The sequence below is a fragment of the Silurus meridionalis genome, chromosome 21 (assembly GCF_014805685.1).
Source record: "Silurus meridionalis isolate SWU-2019-XX chromosome 21, ASM1480568v1, whole genome shotgun sequence".
Lineage (NCBI taxonomy): Eukaryota > Metazoa > Chordata > Actinopteri > Siluriformes > Siluridae > Silurus > Silurus meridionalis.
Window position 1 is genome coordinate 4447069 of NC_060904.1, and position 18385 is coordinate 4465453.

At 37.4% G+C, this 18385-nt stretch overlaps 1 protein-coding gene across 1 annotated transcript in view; it reads left to right on the plus strand.

Moving 5' to 3' along the window:
- Positions 1-18385, plus strand: part of LOC124375583 (contactin-associated protein-like 2) — a 124082-nt gene that overhangs the window by 99674 nt on the left and 6023 nt on the right. Inside the window, exons 14-17 of the mRNA XM_046834065.1 lie at positions 843-999; positions 3381-3508; positions 9501-9671; positions 16620-16838. Of these exons, the coding sequence (XP_046690021.1) occupies positions 843-999; positions 3381-3508; positions 9501-9671; positions 16620-16838 (675 nt within the window). The remainder of the gene's footprint in view (positions 1-842; positions 1000-3380; positions 3509-9500; positions 9672-16619; positions 16839-18385) is intronic.

An 18385-nucleotide genomic window follows, 5' to 3' on the forward strand; every position in this document is an offset into this window, starting at 1 on the left:
TCATCCTTAATAGGTGCCTGTTCAGAGGATTTTAAAACCAAGTATCTCTGGTTAGGGCACATAAAGAGCCTGTGTTTTATCATTATGATGAAGGAATGTCAGAGTCAAAATTCACATGCCAGTTTTGGCCACAATCATAGATACAGACTTATTGACACTTTGGATCATGTGGCATGACATTTATTACATGTTCTATTTCCAGAGTGTGATAAGTCTCATGGGTTAAGCTTTGATCTACTATCTTCTTTCTTTTCCTGAAGGAAAAACTGCTCCTTTCATTTTTTTTTCTCTCGCTTCTAATAGTTCTTTATAGAGCTAAAGATGGTCAGGAAGAAGACATGACTTTCCTAAATGATTTACAAGCAAAACACTGAGAGCTTCTGAGGAACTCCTTTTTTGCTTCTCTGATCTTTCTGATGGAGAAATGAAGCTGTCATCCACTTTTCCATGAAAGCCTATTCCTCTTTTTTTTTTTTTTTTTTTACTTTTGTGTTTACACGCACTTCATTTCTTCAAAGCGGTCTGAAGCCTGAGGGAAGGTCATAACGGAGGCTGGACTGGTAGAGAGACATGTGTCCTTTGATGTGTCCAATAGCTGAACATGGGAAAAAATGAGAAAGGGGGTGTGTTAGGAACTGATGGATGGAGTTAATCTCTAAATTCAATGTCCCGTAAAATAGGAGGCCAAAATGGACACATATGCATTTCCAAACGGAAACATTTTATTGTGGACATGGCCTTAAATTGTGAAGGTCACTTTGGCAAGCAAAACAGTTCTGACCCACCAGGCATGGACTACACAGGACCTCATATTTGTATATTTGTATTTTTCCCATCTACAGATGGGACTCCGTACACATGGTGGGTTGGCAGAGGAAATGAGAAGCACTTCTACTGGGGTGGCTCTGCGCCAGGGGTCCAGAAATGTTCCTGTGGCATCGAGCACAACTGCGTCGATCCCAAACACCAGTGCAACTGCGACGCCGATCAGAAACAATGGTGAGGACACACATTGATTCACTGGCACAAGCATGGAACCTTGTCAGATTGATGTCAAAATAGTTTCTTCAATTTTTAACTGAATCTATTTCATATTATGTCCTGCCCTAACAGACGCTTGCCTCCATAATGAGGAAGTGTTCACTTTAAATGCATTAATATGATTCATTCTAATTCATTCAGCAGCTCACGTATATATCTGGCTCAGCTTTCTGCTCTAAAGAAACAAGAGATTTAACTGGTGGACAAAAAACAACTTGGTAAAAATGAACAAACGAGTAATTGTTAGTATGGTTTGGAAGGAGTCTCCAGTGTCTACAATTTATACCAGTTCGTGGTAAGATTTTGCAGAACAGGAAAGTCTTGAGGAAGAATTTTTTTGTCTTAATGAATCCCAAAGATTGGCTGTCAAGGAACACCATTTATACAACTTCTACACATTTACATGCTTCTATATTCATAGTGCCCTATAACATATGGGAATCAACTTTCTCAATGAGAGAATGTGCTAGAGAGTTGCCCTTTACTTAATTACCCCAGTTAAGTTGCTTTTTATAATTGTTTTGCCCTGGTGGAAATGGAGCCCTGGTCTCCCTGGATACATTACCTTTGGACAAATACTAAATAAATCCAAAAAATTAATTTCATTACTTCGGATAAACATCAGAGCAAACTAAATGCTCTGAATACAAATAAGGTGAAATAATGACAAAGTAGGTTTTCCTTTTATCAAGGTGTTATTTCTTACATGATACATGATGAATGCATTTATAATACAGTTTCTCTTATAACTGGTCTTTAATGAATGTTTAAATATTGAATGAAATTTAAATATATCACATTTGATGCACCGTACATCTTTATTTGTGTTCTCAGGAGGTACGTAAAAGCATGCAGAGGTGGAAAGAGTAATAAAATATTCTACTCTAAGTAAAAGTACTGTTACTTCAATGAAATTTTACTTAAGTACAGGCAAAGTTACAAAGGCAAAGGTCTAAAAATCTACTTAAGTAAAAGTAAAAAGTAGCTAATTTAAAATTTTCCTAGTTCAAAAAGGAGATATCAACAAACACTCAAAATTTAAACTAGATATTTTTAATGGAAGGAACACCTTTACAAATTCAATTGCAATAACAAATGACTTGAGTCATGTATGCGCTTTTGCAGGAAAAAAAAATACAAATTATCTAAATTATGTATTTTATATTAATGAGAGAAATCACAAATGCAGATTCAGAATTCAGACAGTGAGCGCACACATTTAACAACTTTCGTTCTGAATCGATGGCGTCTGTCTCGTCCGTCTCCATCTTTCTTTCTTGGGAGTTTAGCACATTTGTTCTCCGCCCATCAATCAATGCAATAGTTTCAATAACAATACGTTAACAATAGTAACAACTTCCCAATTTGCATTATTTATTTTTTTATTTTTTACTCAGTAACGGATATGATTGCAAATGTAGTTAAGTACGATACTTTAGACAAAACATACTAAAGAAAAAAATTTCTATTTTGAAAACTATTTAAAACAAATTAACGTACACAAAATAACTACTCAATTACAGTAAAGGGAGTACACTGAATTCTTTACTTTCAAGCTCTGAGAACATTAATACACATAATACACGTTAATACACACTCAGGTAAGGTTATGTTCAACTTCTCTATCAGAAGTTCAGGTAGAGAGACAGTTAGCAGTTAGCATCCAATCAGAATTGCGAAAACAAATCAATTCAATGAAACAGTAAGGTGATGTGTGAGGTTACAGATCAGATACTAATGTAGTGGGTTGAGGTAAAGGTGACCATGATGCTTGTAATCTGATGCAGTAGATAAATGGAGTGGAATACTCATACAAAACTGAACAGGAGCATATGAGTCAACCACCAGCATGGAACAACAAATTTAAGACAATGAGTGCTGTCAAGGGACCAAATCAGATGAGGGTGCAATGGCTAATGGGTAGTCCAGTGCTATAATTCTAAGAGTGCAAGTGAAATTCTAAAAAAGTTGCACAGATAACTGGAGTAGAATGCAAGTTTTTAGCTGTTAGATGGAGAATTATTGTAAGGTGCAGTACAGCATTAGTAAAGCTAAAAGCAGAACTGTCAATTGGCCTTTTTTGTGTTGAAGTTCAGACTTCTGTAGCATTTTTCTGATGTTAGGAGATGATGTGAAAGGATACCTCTTCAGGACCAGCAAGCCAAAGGTTATTTTATGTTATTAGAAATTTAACTGTGTTAAAACATGTTTTTGGTTCAATTGCAACATTGCAAATGCTTAAGATTGTAATGCGGTACTATTACTTAAGTTTAATCGTGTGTAAAAATGTGTTTTTTCATGAATTACTTTAAATAATCTGACATTTTCTTTGCTGACAGGAGAGAGGATTCTGGGCTTCTGGTCTATAAAGATCACTTACCCGTGAGCGAGGTAGCAGTAGGCGACACAAATCGACCCGGATCAGAGGCCAAGCTCACTGTGGGACCGCTGCACTGTCATGGAGACCGTAAGTTAAACCGTCTGATTTACTACTTCTCCCTAACAGCACTTTAAAACGACAATATTTTTCTTTTAGGCAGTTTTAATAGCAAACTATTTATGCTTTTTGCATTGATTCGTCAAATGGTTTACTCAACCTACTATAGCTCTCAGGCAGTTTGCTAGTTTGTCATCAGCTTCAGACCTCTTCGAATTTTCATAGGATCTGGCATGAAGAAGTTGGTGTTGGATCTCTGATCTGAAATGTTGAGCTATTTTATGAGTTGCTCAGTAGCTCCTGGTTCCACAACGTCAACTGGCTGTTTAAGACTGAAGAAAGGACATTACTCACAATCACACAAACACTCCAGGACTCATGTTAGTTCTCACTCTCCAGTGTTTTGTATTGTTTTAAGATTTATAATCACACTCGTTATATCACCCGAATGAGGATTGGTTCCCCTTTTGAGTCTGGTTCCTCTCAAAGTTTCTTTCTCATTCATCTAGAGAGAAAGTTGAGATGAAAGGCAATGTGGATAAACATACGTAAAATGATTCCTCATCACATTTCAAAGCGACGATATACAGAACATGACACAAAGCTCTGAAAGACAGTGTATAAAAACAGTTTGGATCAATAATTCTAAAATAACAGCTGAATAACTGCAGAAAGGCCACAGTACAGACAGGATTTGCATTTTGCATGTCGGCAAATGAAATCGGCTGAATTGCCTGTGCGAGCGCGCTCTCAGTACAGCGCAACATGGATATTTACAGCAATATTCTAATAGGCTGTATATTAACTTCTTGGGAGAAAACCGGTAGTACTACGTGAAATCATGACATGAGCACCCCCATATAACCAAAATGGCATGACCCTCGTTTTATAACACCTATAAGGTTCGACTGTGAGATCGGTAGTCGAATCAGGATCCACTTATTAAAACATTGAATCTTCATCTACCATGCATCACATTTTCCACATGCATGAGCTGTTACCGTAGACACAATACAACGACGGTATTAATATTGGATCAACCTGACATTCATAGTACAACCCGAACTACTTTGCTGTTCTATAAAAGTAATGCACGCCTTCAGACCAATCAGATTTGAGCATTCAACATGACGGATATATCATTATGCACATATACCAATAATGAAGGATGCTGAGGAGCGTGTGGCCATACGGGGTGCAAATATCTTATATACAATTCTTAGCGGTTATTTTGCAAAAAGTCTTTCTCCTGTGTGTACAGTGGAGAGCGAGACGACATGAAGCCACAACCCACAGCTCAGAATCGCAGCAGCTGATAAGAGTTCAATTAAGCTAGACACAAGCTTGTGTCAAAACCGATGATGGCCTCATGATTTATAGCGCAAAAGTTAAAGGGAACTCGGAGGAAGTCAGCGGCAGACATTCTTCTAATCTTAATGGGAAATTGGGTGAATTTTAATAGACGGAATCTGTGTTGGAGGAAAATAGGATGTTTCTTTTAACACTAGTACAATAGTAAAGTGAGTTATAAAGTATATGATGGTATACTGTTAGTATAAAGTGTATAGAATAAAGTATAAATATAAAGCTGTACTATTAACAAATGGTGCTGTACAGTTGGGTATTTTTAAATTAGTATAAGTAGGTCAAGTGGTGAAGAAAGTAAAGAACAGTACACTGAAATTCCTTTTTCGTAAGAGACCAAAAGTGGCAGCATGGCAATACCAGGGCTTGAACCCCTGACCTTCCAATCAGTTACCCAAAGCCTTTATCACTGAACTCCCACCTTCCCTACCATTCCTGTCTTTTTTTAACACAAAAGGTACTTGCTTTTAAAGGAACAAAGCATCCAAAGTAAAATTTTTTGCAATTCCGTTTCCTATTCTCCTGCATCATACCTTTTTTAACACGTTTTCTATTGTTACATACGTACAGAAAGAGAACGGTTACTCCACACACACTCTCACCAGAATCATAGGATTATTCTTTCATTCCCTTTCTCCCATTTAACCAAAAAAGTGAGGAATGGCATGTTTTTTTTTGGGGGATATATATGCGGACTTGAGATATAATGCGTTAAAGCGTTAAATTACAATCATTTACAAAAGTCGCAATGGGAAAATACTCCCAAGACAAGACTGTTGTAGTGAAAATCACCAGAGATATCTGAGGATCGATTTGGACTGTAATTAAAATCAACGGTTTACTACAATGGCTCAGGACCATGGGGTGAATAAACAGTTTAGCATTTAAGCACCCATCACTGCACACATCAACGATGATGGAACTGTAATGAATGGACATTCGGTGCCACGTGGATGAGGATGGGTTTCCCTTTGGAAACTGGTTCCTCTCAAGGTTTCTTCCTCATGCCATCTCAGGGAATTGTTCCTTGCCAGAGTCACACTGGTTCATTGATTAGGGATAAACGTATACAGTAATTATAAGGAACAAACTTATAGGCACTAGATTATACACTCCTTTATAACCGCTTTATCTCTGTAAATCTGCTTTGAGACAATGTCTATTGTTAAAAGCGTTCAACCAATAAAAATGAATTGAATTGAATAGGTTAATTAGTTTATAAAGCTAGTTTAATTATAACTTATAATATGCTTAATCATTTGGTTAAATGCTACTGAATAATTCTTAAAGTACTCGTTCCTGTGTTTATTCTAATATGTAGATTTGTTTCCTAAGTACACTTTTATTCTATTCCCTATTCCTGTTTGAGGGTCAACTGGCTGCAATAATTCAATCCAACTCAAAATAAACAGTTCAATAATTTTGTGCTATGACTTCCCACCATCGCGCTTTAATGACTTTCTTTTCGGAAATTTTCCATTTGCACAAGTGCCATCTGGTAAACTTTGCATCGCAGCCCATCTGGGCCAATCATGGAAGAGCAATTAAATGGACAGAAGTAAACAGGGCTAATTTGTGAGCAATTTCCAGAAACTGGACACTTATTACCTTTAATGATGGTGAATTGATAGGCACATAAATCACTACTTTATGAGCTAATATTCCAGATGTGTAGGAGTTTCTGGAATGTTTATTTTGTACTCATCAGTCTTTTGTGATTGAGATGAATGGAAAGCTTCAAGTAGGCCATGTTTATTTAACAGTATTTTGATTAACCTGTGCAGATCAGATTGAATTGATAACATAGTAGATAATAGGTTCAAGGGTAAACAGATAGCAAAGTCCAAAATGAGAGACAGAACAACAGGATAGAAGTTACCAAACGAATTAAGGTAAGACGCAGTAAAGGTGACCACATTAGGGTAAACAGCAAAAGACAAAGTACGACGGGTGGGAGCAGGATTAGGACCAAAAATAAATGACAGAACATAAATAAAATGGCTATTTTTCCTTATAAAGTGTGCTGCACACTGTCTATTGTCTGACTTCTCAGCCTGTTTGTGTTCTTGCTCATTCTCACGTCAGCAGTGATGATTCTTCTGAAATTCCTCATTAAGCATCAGCGCTTGTACATCCTCCCACCTCAGGCTCCGATCTCAGCAGTCGATGTCTCGCCATTTAAAATCCCTTGAATCCGGTTTTTAGAACCATCACGCTGGCATGGCGAAAGATCAATCAGGGGAAACACTTCTTTTTCTAACTGTGTGGAATAAATGAGAGCGAAGGGACATGTGTACAGGAGAGAAGCGAGACGCAGTTTTTATTTTTATTTGATTATTTGATTATATTGTATCAAATGAATGTAAATGAGTCGGACGTATTGTATCTTTTGGAGCTTTCGTGCCAATCTGTGTTTGTTTAAATGAAGCAAAGCAATTACTCAGATTAATTATTTTTGCTGTTTAATTATGCTGTTTTCTTTATATAATTAGAATTCACAAATTGTATATGTGTTATACAGAATTTAGGTTTTAAGGACTGTTTAGAGATTTTACCAAGAAATATTTTGTGTTGAAGGTGAAGAACCTGCCGAGGTATATTTAGGTCCAAGAATAACCTGTGCATTATTATTATTATTATTATTATTATTATTATTATTATTATTATTATTATTATTATATCAGTTTATGGTGTATTTCTTCACTCCATAGTCATTGGTTGGTACCCAAATGTGTTCCCCTGTTCTGTGTTCCTTAATAATAATAATCATAATAATAATCATAATAATAATAATAAATAATAATAATAATAATGATAATAATAATAATAATAATAATAATAATAATAATAATAATAATAATAATAATAATAATAATAATAATTAATAATAATAATAATGATGATAATAATAATAATAATAATAATAATAATAATAATAATAATGATGATAATAATAATAATCATAATAATAATCATAATAATAATAATAATAATAATATTAATAATAATAATAATAATAATAATAATAATAATAATAATAATAATAATAATGTAAAATAATAATAATGTAAAATAATGAATAATGAAATCAAGTCATGTATGGATTAGTTGCTATGATTCAAGGAATGAACCGACGAAAAAATTCAGAAAACTATCACCAGACTGACCTGTCTGAAATGTCTGACTTCACTTGATGTTGTAAAGCAGAAAACATTCCTAAATCATATTACCAGTACGAAGAAAGATGGATAACAGGTTGTCCAGAACTATCTCCAGGCTGCATGCATTGTCAGAGATGACAAGATGACAAGTTTTGTCATGGGGATGCATCTCCTGGGATATCTCCAGCAGCTCAGTTTTGCCTTGCAGGGGTTTAGTTTCAGGTGGTACGCTGCCATGCATGACGGGAACAGTGGATGAGGAGAGGGGAGTCTGCAAGATACAGATGGTGATTCTCTTCGTGTCATTTCTTAGAAGAAAGAAAACCACTATAGATAAAGTATGTTTTGATAAAGTAATGCAGGAACTAAGACGTAGCATGGTAGCATTGTCACCTCACATTGTCAACTGTTTTGGTCCTAAACTCAGGTCTGGAGTTTCTGCATTTCTTTTCACAGGTTTTCTTTATTTTTCAAAAAATGTTCCTGAATTGGAAGATGCAGTTCACTGCCCCTATTGTGTGGTGTCAGAGTCTTGTCCAGGGTGTATTCCTGCGTAGCTTCCAGTGTTCCACCACAGCCCTGATTAGAATAAAATGGTTTCCAAAAATGGGAGTGAACCAGAGATGTGAAATAACGTTAAAATGTCGTCAAACCTTTTCGATTTCCGTTATGTAGCATGTAGAATTCAAACAATGGCACAATCTACTGTATGTTCCATAAGCATTAGCTGTATCTATGGTTACCGTATGGAAAAACCACGTAAGATCCTGTCATATAAAAACTGATGCTGAGTAGAATTTTCTTTTCTCGTACAAGAAGCAGGCAGACGTGGGAAAGAGATTCGTCGCCTGTCGTGTGAAAAGAATAAATGTTAACTGGCTATAGTCCAATTTCATCATGCTCGATGCAATTTATTAGAGATTCCTGATACTATCGCCAAATTGGTTTGAGCCTCTTGTGCATTCTGGGTATTAATGAGCAATGTTTGTGAGAGGATTTGCAGAGGGAGTGTATGATTAAAGCCAGAGTTCCTGAGCAGCTGTGATAAGCTCACTCTGTCCCTGATGGCTTCCACTTCCTGCCTAAAACCGCCAGAGCAACACAATGCCAGGCTGCATGTGTGTGTGTGTGTGTGTGTGTGTGTGTGTGTGTGTGTGTGTGTGTGTGTGTGTGTGTGTGTGTGTCTCTTAAAAAAAGAGATACCAAATTTTGAGAATGTGTGATTCTTGTGGGAGATACACTTAATGAAAGAAGTTCTCAAACACTCATCTATCTATCTATCTATCTATCTATCTATCTATCTATCTATCTATCTATCTATCTATCTATCTATCTGTCTGTCTGTCTGTCTGTCTGTCTGTCTGTCTGTCTGTCTGTCTGTCTGTCTGGCTGGCTGGCTGGCTGTCTGGCTGTCTGGCTGGCTGTCTATTGTTAGATTTTTTTTATCTCTGTATCTGATAATAAATAAAACGAATACATTCACCTGCATTTTACAGGAAGTTATTGGAACGCCGCTTCCTTCAACACCCCATCCTCCTACCTGCACTTCTCCACTTTCCATGCTGAAACCAGTGCCGATATTTCCTTTTACTTCAAGACCTCTGCACCTCACGGGGTTTTCCTGGAAAACCTGGGCAACACCGATTTCATCCGGCTGGAGCTGAAATGTGAGTCACAGAGACAGTTTAATTCATTTTATATATTTATTTGATTTTATTCTAAAATGACAATGTATCAAAAAGTTAAAGAAAAACTCCACCCTTAAAAAATACAGTCTAATATTGATCTATCTATCTATCTATCTATCTATCTATCTATCTATCTATCTATCTATCTATCTATCTATCTATCTATCTATCTATCTATCTATCTATCTATCTATATTTACTCAAATGCGTCACACGCCTGATTATTGTGACATTGACAATGTAATCTGTGTGAAAGTTTCAGCTTTATTTGAGCACAATATACAAATGAGGAGTTTCCAGATAGACTATAGGGACTAAAGCAATTTCCAAATGGTGCTGTGCTCAGATTCTCATTCAGGAGCAACTGAAGCATTCACATGTACTGTCATTTTAAAGCGTAATCACAGCATAGAATTCGAAAAATTGCGATTCTTTTCTTCAGCATACGGTGGGATGGAGGAGAAGCACATAAAATGTGTTTAAAACTCTGTCTTCTTCAAAGCCATTCAGTATCATTTCCCTTACCCCATGCTGGCATTTTGTCTTCCACACTCTTTACCACACAATAGATGAGCCGAACCCGTAAAGGGAAATCTATCTCGAGATCTTGAAATCCCATGTTTTCTGCTGTATGAAGTGATGTCTCATTTTCCAAAGTGGTGCATTAATATCGTGCTACGATTCGAACAGTGAAACAGTGAAACAGTACGATACCGATACTTGAAAAATAAATAAAATGCTCTGTAGAATATTCTATTTTCTTTTTCATCACTTTATCCTTCATATTCTTTACTTTAGTAAGACTATATACAGTAGTAAGTTGAGATATTATAAGTTCAAATGTTACACTTAATTCCACTATGTTTGTAAACCAGCTGTATGTATATTTACATAGAGAAAAAACTTTTATATTAGATGCAAATTATAAATAAAATTGATTCATATTTAGTGTGAACATGTATTGCTATCAAGTAGAGTAGCTGAATACCAAAATAGCACAAGGTCCACATATCGATCATTCATTTTTGTTTTACTGAGTTAGAAAACAGTGTAGAGGTCGAACGTAGGCAAATTTCAACCTCTCTGATTTAACTTTTACGGCCCAGTTTTCCACTGAACAACCAAACAAACACACACACACACACACCATATTCAGCGAGTGTATGTCTCTCCACTCTCGACTAGTTTTGCGTCTCGCTTCACTGCAGGTGTGAAAAAGAGAGACAAAGCGCGACCTTGTCACAGTCCAAACTTGTATCCGTGGATCTGTAAATTGGCAATTATTTTCACATCCTGCTGCATTAGACTGTCTTTAGCTTCCAAAAAGGATGCAGAGACAGAAAGAGTATAGAAAACCCAGACAGCAGGCAGAGATGGAAGAGTTTATTATACTCTGAACACACAGAGGATTTGAATAGTGAATATGAACAGCACATTTATCTTACATCCAGATGTATATAGACTATATGGGCAAAAGTTAGTGGACACCTGACTATAAGATTTGACACCACATTTGGTCTCTATTTGCTGCTATAATAACCTCCCCTCTTTTGAGAAGATGTTCTAGATTTTGGAGTGTGCTTATGGAGATTTGTTCTCATTCAGACACAAAGGCTATAGCAGGTCACTCAAGATCTTCCACTGCAACCCATGTAAAGTGTATTTTTCATAGAGCTGGCTTTGTGCACAGGGGCATTATCATGCTGCGACAGTTTTGAAGTTCAAATGAAGAGAAAATTAAATGTTGCCGCATACAATGACGCCCTATACAATTGGGTGCCACAATCTCTGTGGTTAGAGTTTAAGAAAGATCCACATATTGCTGAAAAAAAGCCAAAAGGAAACAAACAAATGAGGTTTCAGGAGTGCATCATTTTCTGAGCAATGATTTGTTGTTAAGACCATTAAAATAGTCATATTGTGTCAGTTTGGTCTATAATCTTTAGCCTAGGAGTGTAGATGAATGTCAGACAGTTTATAATAAATGTATAATTCAATAGAGTGAGGGGGAATTCTGAATTTTGCAGCAACAATATACCTACTATATATGTTTTATGGTGTATGTTTGAGGAAGTGATTCTACTTTTGAACTGATTACTGTGCTGTACTATTGAGTTTAAACCTCCCAAAGAGCCGCTGCTAAGTTCACTGTTCAGGATTTGTATTGACCAGATACTGCATTTAAAGGAAATACGAATTCTCTGGGAATTGTTTTTTTTTTGTTTGCCAGAAAGCTTTATATTAGATGTACAGTATGGACCGGGATCCCCAAGGATGAAGCAAAAAAGCTCAAAGAATGACTGGTGGAAGATTGGGAGAATGGTTGCCATGTTTCAGCAAAATTCCCAACTACCAAAAAGAAATAAAAATTATTACAACTAGTACAAAACATTTAGAAATTAAAATGTAATTTATGTGTGGCGGAAATAACAATATAGATTTGTAACATAACTGAATTATTGCTGTACAAAGAGCCACTGTTGTTTTTACTGTTCTTTTCTTTTGGTCATAAACCCTCCCAACGTTTGTGGATTTTCTGTAACAGTAGTGAATGAAGGGAGAGTAAATGGTAAGTAATAAAATAATTATTAAAAAAAATCAATAATGTTCTTTAAAGTGCTGCGGTATTAAAGAGAATATATGTTGGAAAATGTTATTGGAAAATGTCAGAGTGGTAGATTTGTACATAACAGTAGCAATTTCCTTATTTAATAGTAGCAGTCATTCCTTACACGCATACTGCAAAACCATTACATATGAATTCAGGAATAAATACAAATTACTTCATACAGTATATGGTTATTAATTAATATTTTTTTGCCTTGTATATATAAAACACTAAATTGAGCAAATTGAGCAAATTCTCAACCTTCTTCTTCTTCTTCTTGCGGTTGCTCCAATTAGGGGTCGCCACAGCGGATCATCTGTCTCTATACCCCCCTGTCATCTGCCTCTTTCACACCAACTACCTGCATGTCTTCCTCACCACATCCATAAAAACCTCCTCTTTGGCCTTACTCCCACTCCAAATGAAAATCTTAGTATCTTAAGCTCTGCTACCTCCAGTTCCACCTCCTGTCTTTTACTCAATGCCACTGTCTCTAATCCATACAGCATCGCAAGTCTCACCACAGTCCTATAAACTTTCCCTTTCACTCACGCAAATACCCTTCTATCACAAATCACTCCTATCACTCTTCTCCACCCACTCCACCCTGCCTGCACTCTTTTCTTCACTTCTCTTACACACTCTTCATTACTTTGCACTGTTGACCCCAGATACCTGAACTCCTCTACCTTCTCCACCTCTTCTCCCTGCAACTGCACCACTCCACTGCCCTCCCTCTCATTCACACACATGTACTCTGTCTTACTCCTTCCTACATTCCCCTTCTCTTCAGCCCATACCTTTACCTCTCTATTCTCTTCTCTACCTGCTCCCTACTCTCACCACAAATACCAAATTCATCCGGAAATATCATAGTCCACGGAGACTCCTGTCTGAACTCGTCCATCAATCTGTCCATCACCACTGCAAACAGGAACGGGCTCAGAGCCGATCGTTGATGTAGTCCAACCTCCACCTTGAACCAGTCTGTTGTTCCTACTGCACACTTTACTGCTGTCACACTGTCCTCATACATGTCCTGCACCACCCTCACATACTTCTTTGACACACCTGACTTCCTCAAACAGTACCACAGCTCCTCTCTCGGCACCCTGTCGTACACTTTCTGTAAGTCCACAAACACACAATGCAACTTCTCTATACTTCTTTATCCACTTTTTAAAAGCAAATTTTGCATCCGTAAAGCTCTTAATCAGCATGTATCCATACTGTTGTTTACAGATGGTCACTTCTTCTCTCAGCCTGGCTTTCACTAATCTTTCACTCTTTCCCATAACTTCATGTTGTAATAATTATTCCCTTGTAGTTACTGCAGGTCTGCACATCTCCCTTATATTTAAAAATAATCGGTACCAGCAAACTCCTTCTCCATTCCTCAGGCATCCTCTCACCTTCAAAATCTTGTTAAACAATCTGGTAAAAACCCTCACCTGTTGTGCAGCAAATCTCAATAATATATTAAATATGACCTAAAATTACTGTACATTATGTATAATATTATACTGAATATTATTAACAGCATATTCATCTCAACTACAGTCTTTTTGCTGATACTGTAGTGTTTTCTTTTTTCAATAAAAAAATAAGCATCAACCACAGCACCAAATATAAAAATACACATTAAAGAATGATGTTGAGCAACCTTGTGTGTGTGTTAAACATTTTTGCCTCTGGATGTGAAAGGAGGTCAACTTTAACACACACACACACACACATACACAAACGCACACGAATGCACACACACCCACAAAATCTTCTCTTCAAAGCTGGATATTTACCACTGGTGTAATTGTGAGATATGCGAAGAAGCTGGACCCCCTAAAGGCCATGTGCTTAAGATCAGGGAATGTATTAAAGACCAGAAGGTTTGCAGGTATGTGTGTGTGTGTATAGTAGAAGTAGGAGTAGTAGGGTGTCCTCTCAAGAGCTCTCTGCTGCTCTCTATTACAGCTCATCGATTTCAGCCCTCACTCCTAATCCGACCTCCTGATTTCAGTTTTTCTAAAGTTACTTCCCTGAACCGTGAGCGAAATCCACTCAGAGCATGAAATAAAGCCGCGCTTCTGCCAGAAAAAGTGTTACAGCGCTGGAAGAATGTTCACAGCATGTGTGTGTGTGTGTGTGTGTGTGTGTGTGTGTGTGTGTGTGTGTGTGTGTGTGTGTGTTTGATATGAGTTTAAAACCAGGTTTGATCAGAGCTGCTTTCATATCACCACCTGCCTTGCTCTGTGACTGGTGTGTTTTGTAGAGGCTTTTTGGTCAAGTCGAAGCTCTGGGCTGTTTATGGTGGACATTATGGTGGAAATTTTAAATGCTGTCTGTTTGATAACCAGTCAAATTATTGGTTCTGCTTTTTTATTACAGTTCTATATAATTAATCTATCTGTATATTATGATTTGTCACTTATTAGTGATGATACACCTACAGTACCAGGTATAACATTATGACCACCTGCCTAATATCAAGTTGCTCCCCTTTGGCTGCCAAAACAGTTCCCGACCCGATCTTCAGCAATTTGAGCCTCAGGAGCTCATCTGTTGGATCAATGAGCCTCGAACGCCCATGACCCTGTCACCGGTTCACCACTGTCTCTCTCCTTGGGCCACTTTTGATAGATACTGACTACAGGATGCAGGAACCGAGAACAGCTGCAGTTTTGGAGATGCTTTGACCCAGTCGTCTAGCCATCACAATTTGACCCTTGTCAAACTTAAATGCTTATTCTTGCCCATTTTTACTGCTTCTAACACGTCAACTTTGAGGACAAAACCCTTACTTACTGCCTAATATATACAGTACCACCCACTAACAGGTTCTATAATGAACATATAATCAGTTACTCATGTTATGCCTGGTCGGTTTTCATTCAGTTGACAGTTCCTATTCTATTATTGATAATTGTTCATTGATTTGTTCAGTACAGGCCAGAGCCAACATCAGTGAGTCAGCAGATTCATTCATTTATTTCCCCAGTTTATTCAGTTTCATTCATAAAAGACAATTCCTACTTTGAGATGTTTTTCAAATGCAGTTATACTTAAAAAAAGGTGTTAAACAACTATTTTTAGATCATATCATTTATTGTGTCGGTTCATCACTGCTTCTTTTATACACTATATGGACCAAACTATTGAGACAGATGACTTTTTCAGCCATATGTTGTTCTCCTCAAAACTGTTACCACAAAATTAGAGGCACACCCTTTTGTTGGATATCTTTTTCCCTGGTCCAGCATGACAATATCCCAGTGCACAAAGCCAGTTTCATGAAGATATGGTTTACATGGGTTGAAGTGGAAGATCGTTATCAAGCTCTTACCTCAACCATGTTGAACACCTTTGAGATGAATCGGAACTCTGTCTGCACCCCCAAGCTTCCTCATCTCACCTACATCAATACTTGACTTTATAGACACACTTGTGGCTGATTCAGCACAAATCTACACAATTACCAGAATCTAGTGAAACACCTTCCCAGAAAAGTGGAGGTTACTATAAGAGTTAGAGGGGGGCATATGAATATTATCAAACTCTTCTAAATGGTCAGGTGTCCAACAACTTTTGTCCTAATAGTGAACTCATATTGAGTGAACTCAGACTTGATTACTAAGAAGGTTCCTTCAATCGTTTTCAACAATCTCTTGTTCCTTCACAGACACCAAAGTGGTCATGTGTTTTATATGTGTGCAGTTTAAGTGAACAGGAAATATTAGTTTCTACATAGAAGTAAATAGGAACTACTTTTTCTCTTCTGTCAGTCATTTTATCACTAGCTAAAAGTCTGTCTATGAGCTTATGTATGCAGAAGAGGGCAGTTAGCACTTCTTAGTATCTTAATATGCTATGCTGCCTAACGCAACATCAATAGCAGTTCTAAAATATTCTCTTGGATGGCTTCATGTATCTCAGAGGAAGCACATATTAGAAGTTACTGTCACTGATTTTCTTTATGATGGTGATAAAAGAAAAAAGGCCTCAATATGAGCACCTCGTGTTGACCCCTTGTCACGAGTGGTGTTTACAGAAATAATACTTTAACCCAAACTGCTGTGGTAAAAGTGTCTAAAAGCTGAGGGAGTCAGGATATTAGCACATCAGATATATGGGTTTAAATCAAAAAGCCAAGATAGAGGCAATGGTAGCATGACTGAGCCTTCAGGGCAGGAAATGACAAACACTGTCCATATATCTTACATCTCCTGAGACGTTAACCGAGTTCCCTCAATAGTGAGACATGATGAGAATGATAAATCAGCCAGGCTGACTCAGTGAGCATGTGCCCTCTTGTTTGTCTTCAGCGCCCAATGTCATTACCTTCTCGTTCGACGTGGGGAACGGACCGGTGGAGCTGAACGTTCAGTCGGCGACGCCGCTTAACGACGACCAGTGGCATCGAGTCAGCGCCGAGAGGAACGTCAAAGAGGCCGTGCTTCAGCTGGATCAGCAATACAGGCAGGTCCGAGCTGCACCTGCACAGGGACACACACGCCTGGAGCTGTACAGCCAGCTGTATGTGGGTAAGAAGCTCTCACACACACTTAAAGCTCGGAGTTACTGATCCGAAGGTCTGGGGGTCCCCAGTATCACCAATTGGACATTAAATAAGGCTCTTGCTACAGGGGGCACTGTAACATGGCTAAAAAATATCTATATATAATATAAAATAACATTGCTTGAATGGACAGGACGCCAGTAATGAATAAGACATAATGAATCATAAATGTTTTGAGGAAATTCCACATTATGGCCACAAAGGTATGAACATATCAGAAATCCGACAGAATCCTCAGATTTTTGGCAGTGGCGATTTTTTATTTTTTTATCCTCAAATCATTCGGTGCATTAAGAACGATGTGGGCAGGAAATAACTTTTTATATTCGTGTGAAATAAGCACTACGCTCGCAAAATCCAGCGAGAAATCCAGCTCTGATTAGATCCCGTATCACTGCCTCATTTACACACAATTGTGCCTTAAAGCATTTCGGCCTTCAAGCACCTTCAAAGATTAGATCTGAGGGAAGTCTGACCTGCATATCAATGTGCTCATTAAACACACTGCTCTCTCTGTACTCAGATCTCGAAACCAGTTCCTTTAAGTCAAGAGGTCAGTCAGAAATCAATTTCACAATGTTTTTTTTTATTATTTTAATTTTTTTAAACCAATTTTATCATTGTATTATTCATTTAGAGTAGTAAATAACAAAGTAAAAAAACAGTTATGACAAGTAATTTACAATTTTTGTTGAGTTTAGAGTACAGTACATGTACAATTCGTGAGGGGTTACTCGAGGTTGCACTGTATATATATTTTATAGACATAATAGGACATTCCCTGGTGGTCTAGTGGTTAGGATGCGGCGCTCTCACCGGTGCAGCCCGGGTTCGATCCCCGGTCAGGGAACCGGCACTAAGGCTTGTGCAACCCTAATGGCCCCAAGCCCGGATAAATGGGGAGGGTTGCATTAGGAAGGGCATCCAGCATAAAAACGTGCCAAATCAAAACATGCGGAGGGTCCGCTGTGGCGACCCCTAATGGGAGAAGCCGAAAGAAAGTTTTTTAAACATAATAGGACATTATAGACATAATGATTTATAGTACTTTGGTTAGTTAAGTAAATTTGAAGGCAAATACTTTCGTACTTTTACTCAAGTTAAAGTTTGAATGGAGCAATTTTACTTTTAATCGAGTAATTCTTTACCTACTGTATCTCTCTCTCTTTTACTCAACTACATGGTTTGTGTACTTAATCCACCACTGCAGTGGATAATCAAAGTAATGAATTAAATTATGAATTAAAAAATCATGCATTGATATTGGCATTAGATCAGGTTTTTGAGCGTTCAAAAATATACTTCCTTGTCCTTAATGTCCTGTTTTAACTTTCAAACTCTACAGTACAAACGTTTTAATGCTGCCAAATTACGATATTATAAAAAGGTGTGAACCTCTAAGGAATACTGTAATTATCGTAGTAAGACTTGGACGTGTTCTAGTCAAGTTATAATGCGTCGCAAAACACGCTTGATGTCCTTCAGAGGCGGAAATCATCAAATGTACCAGAG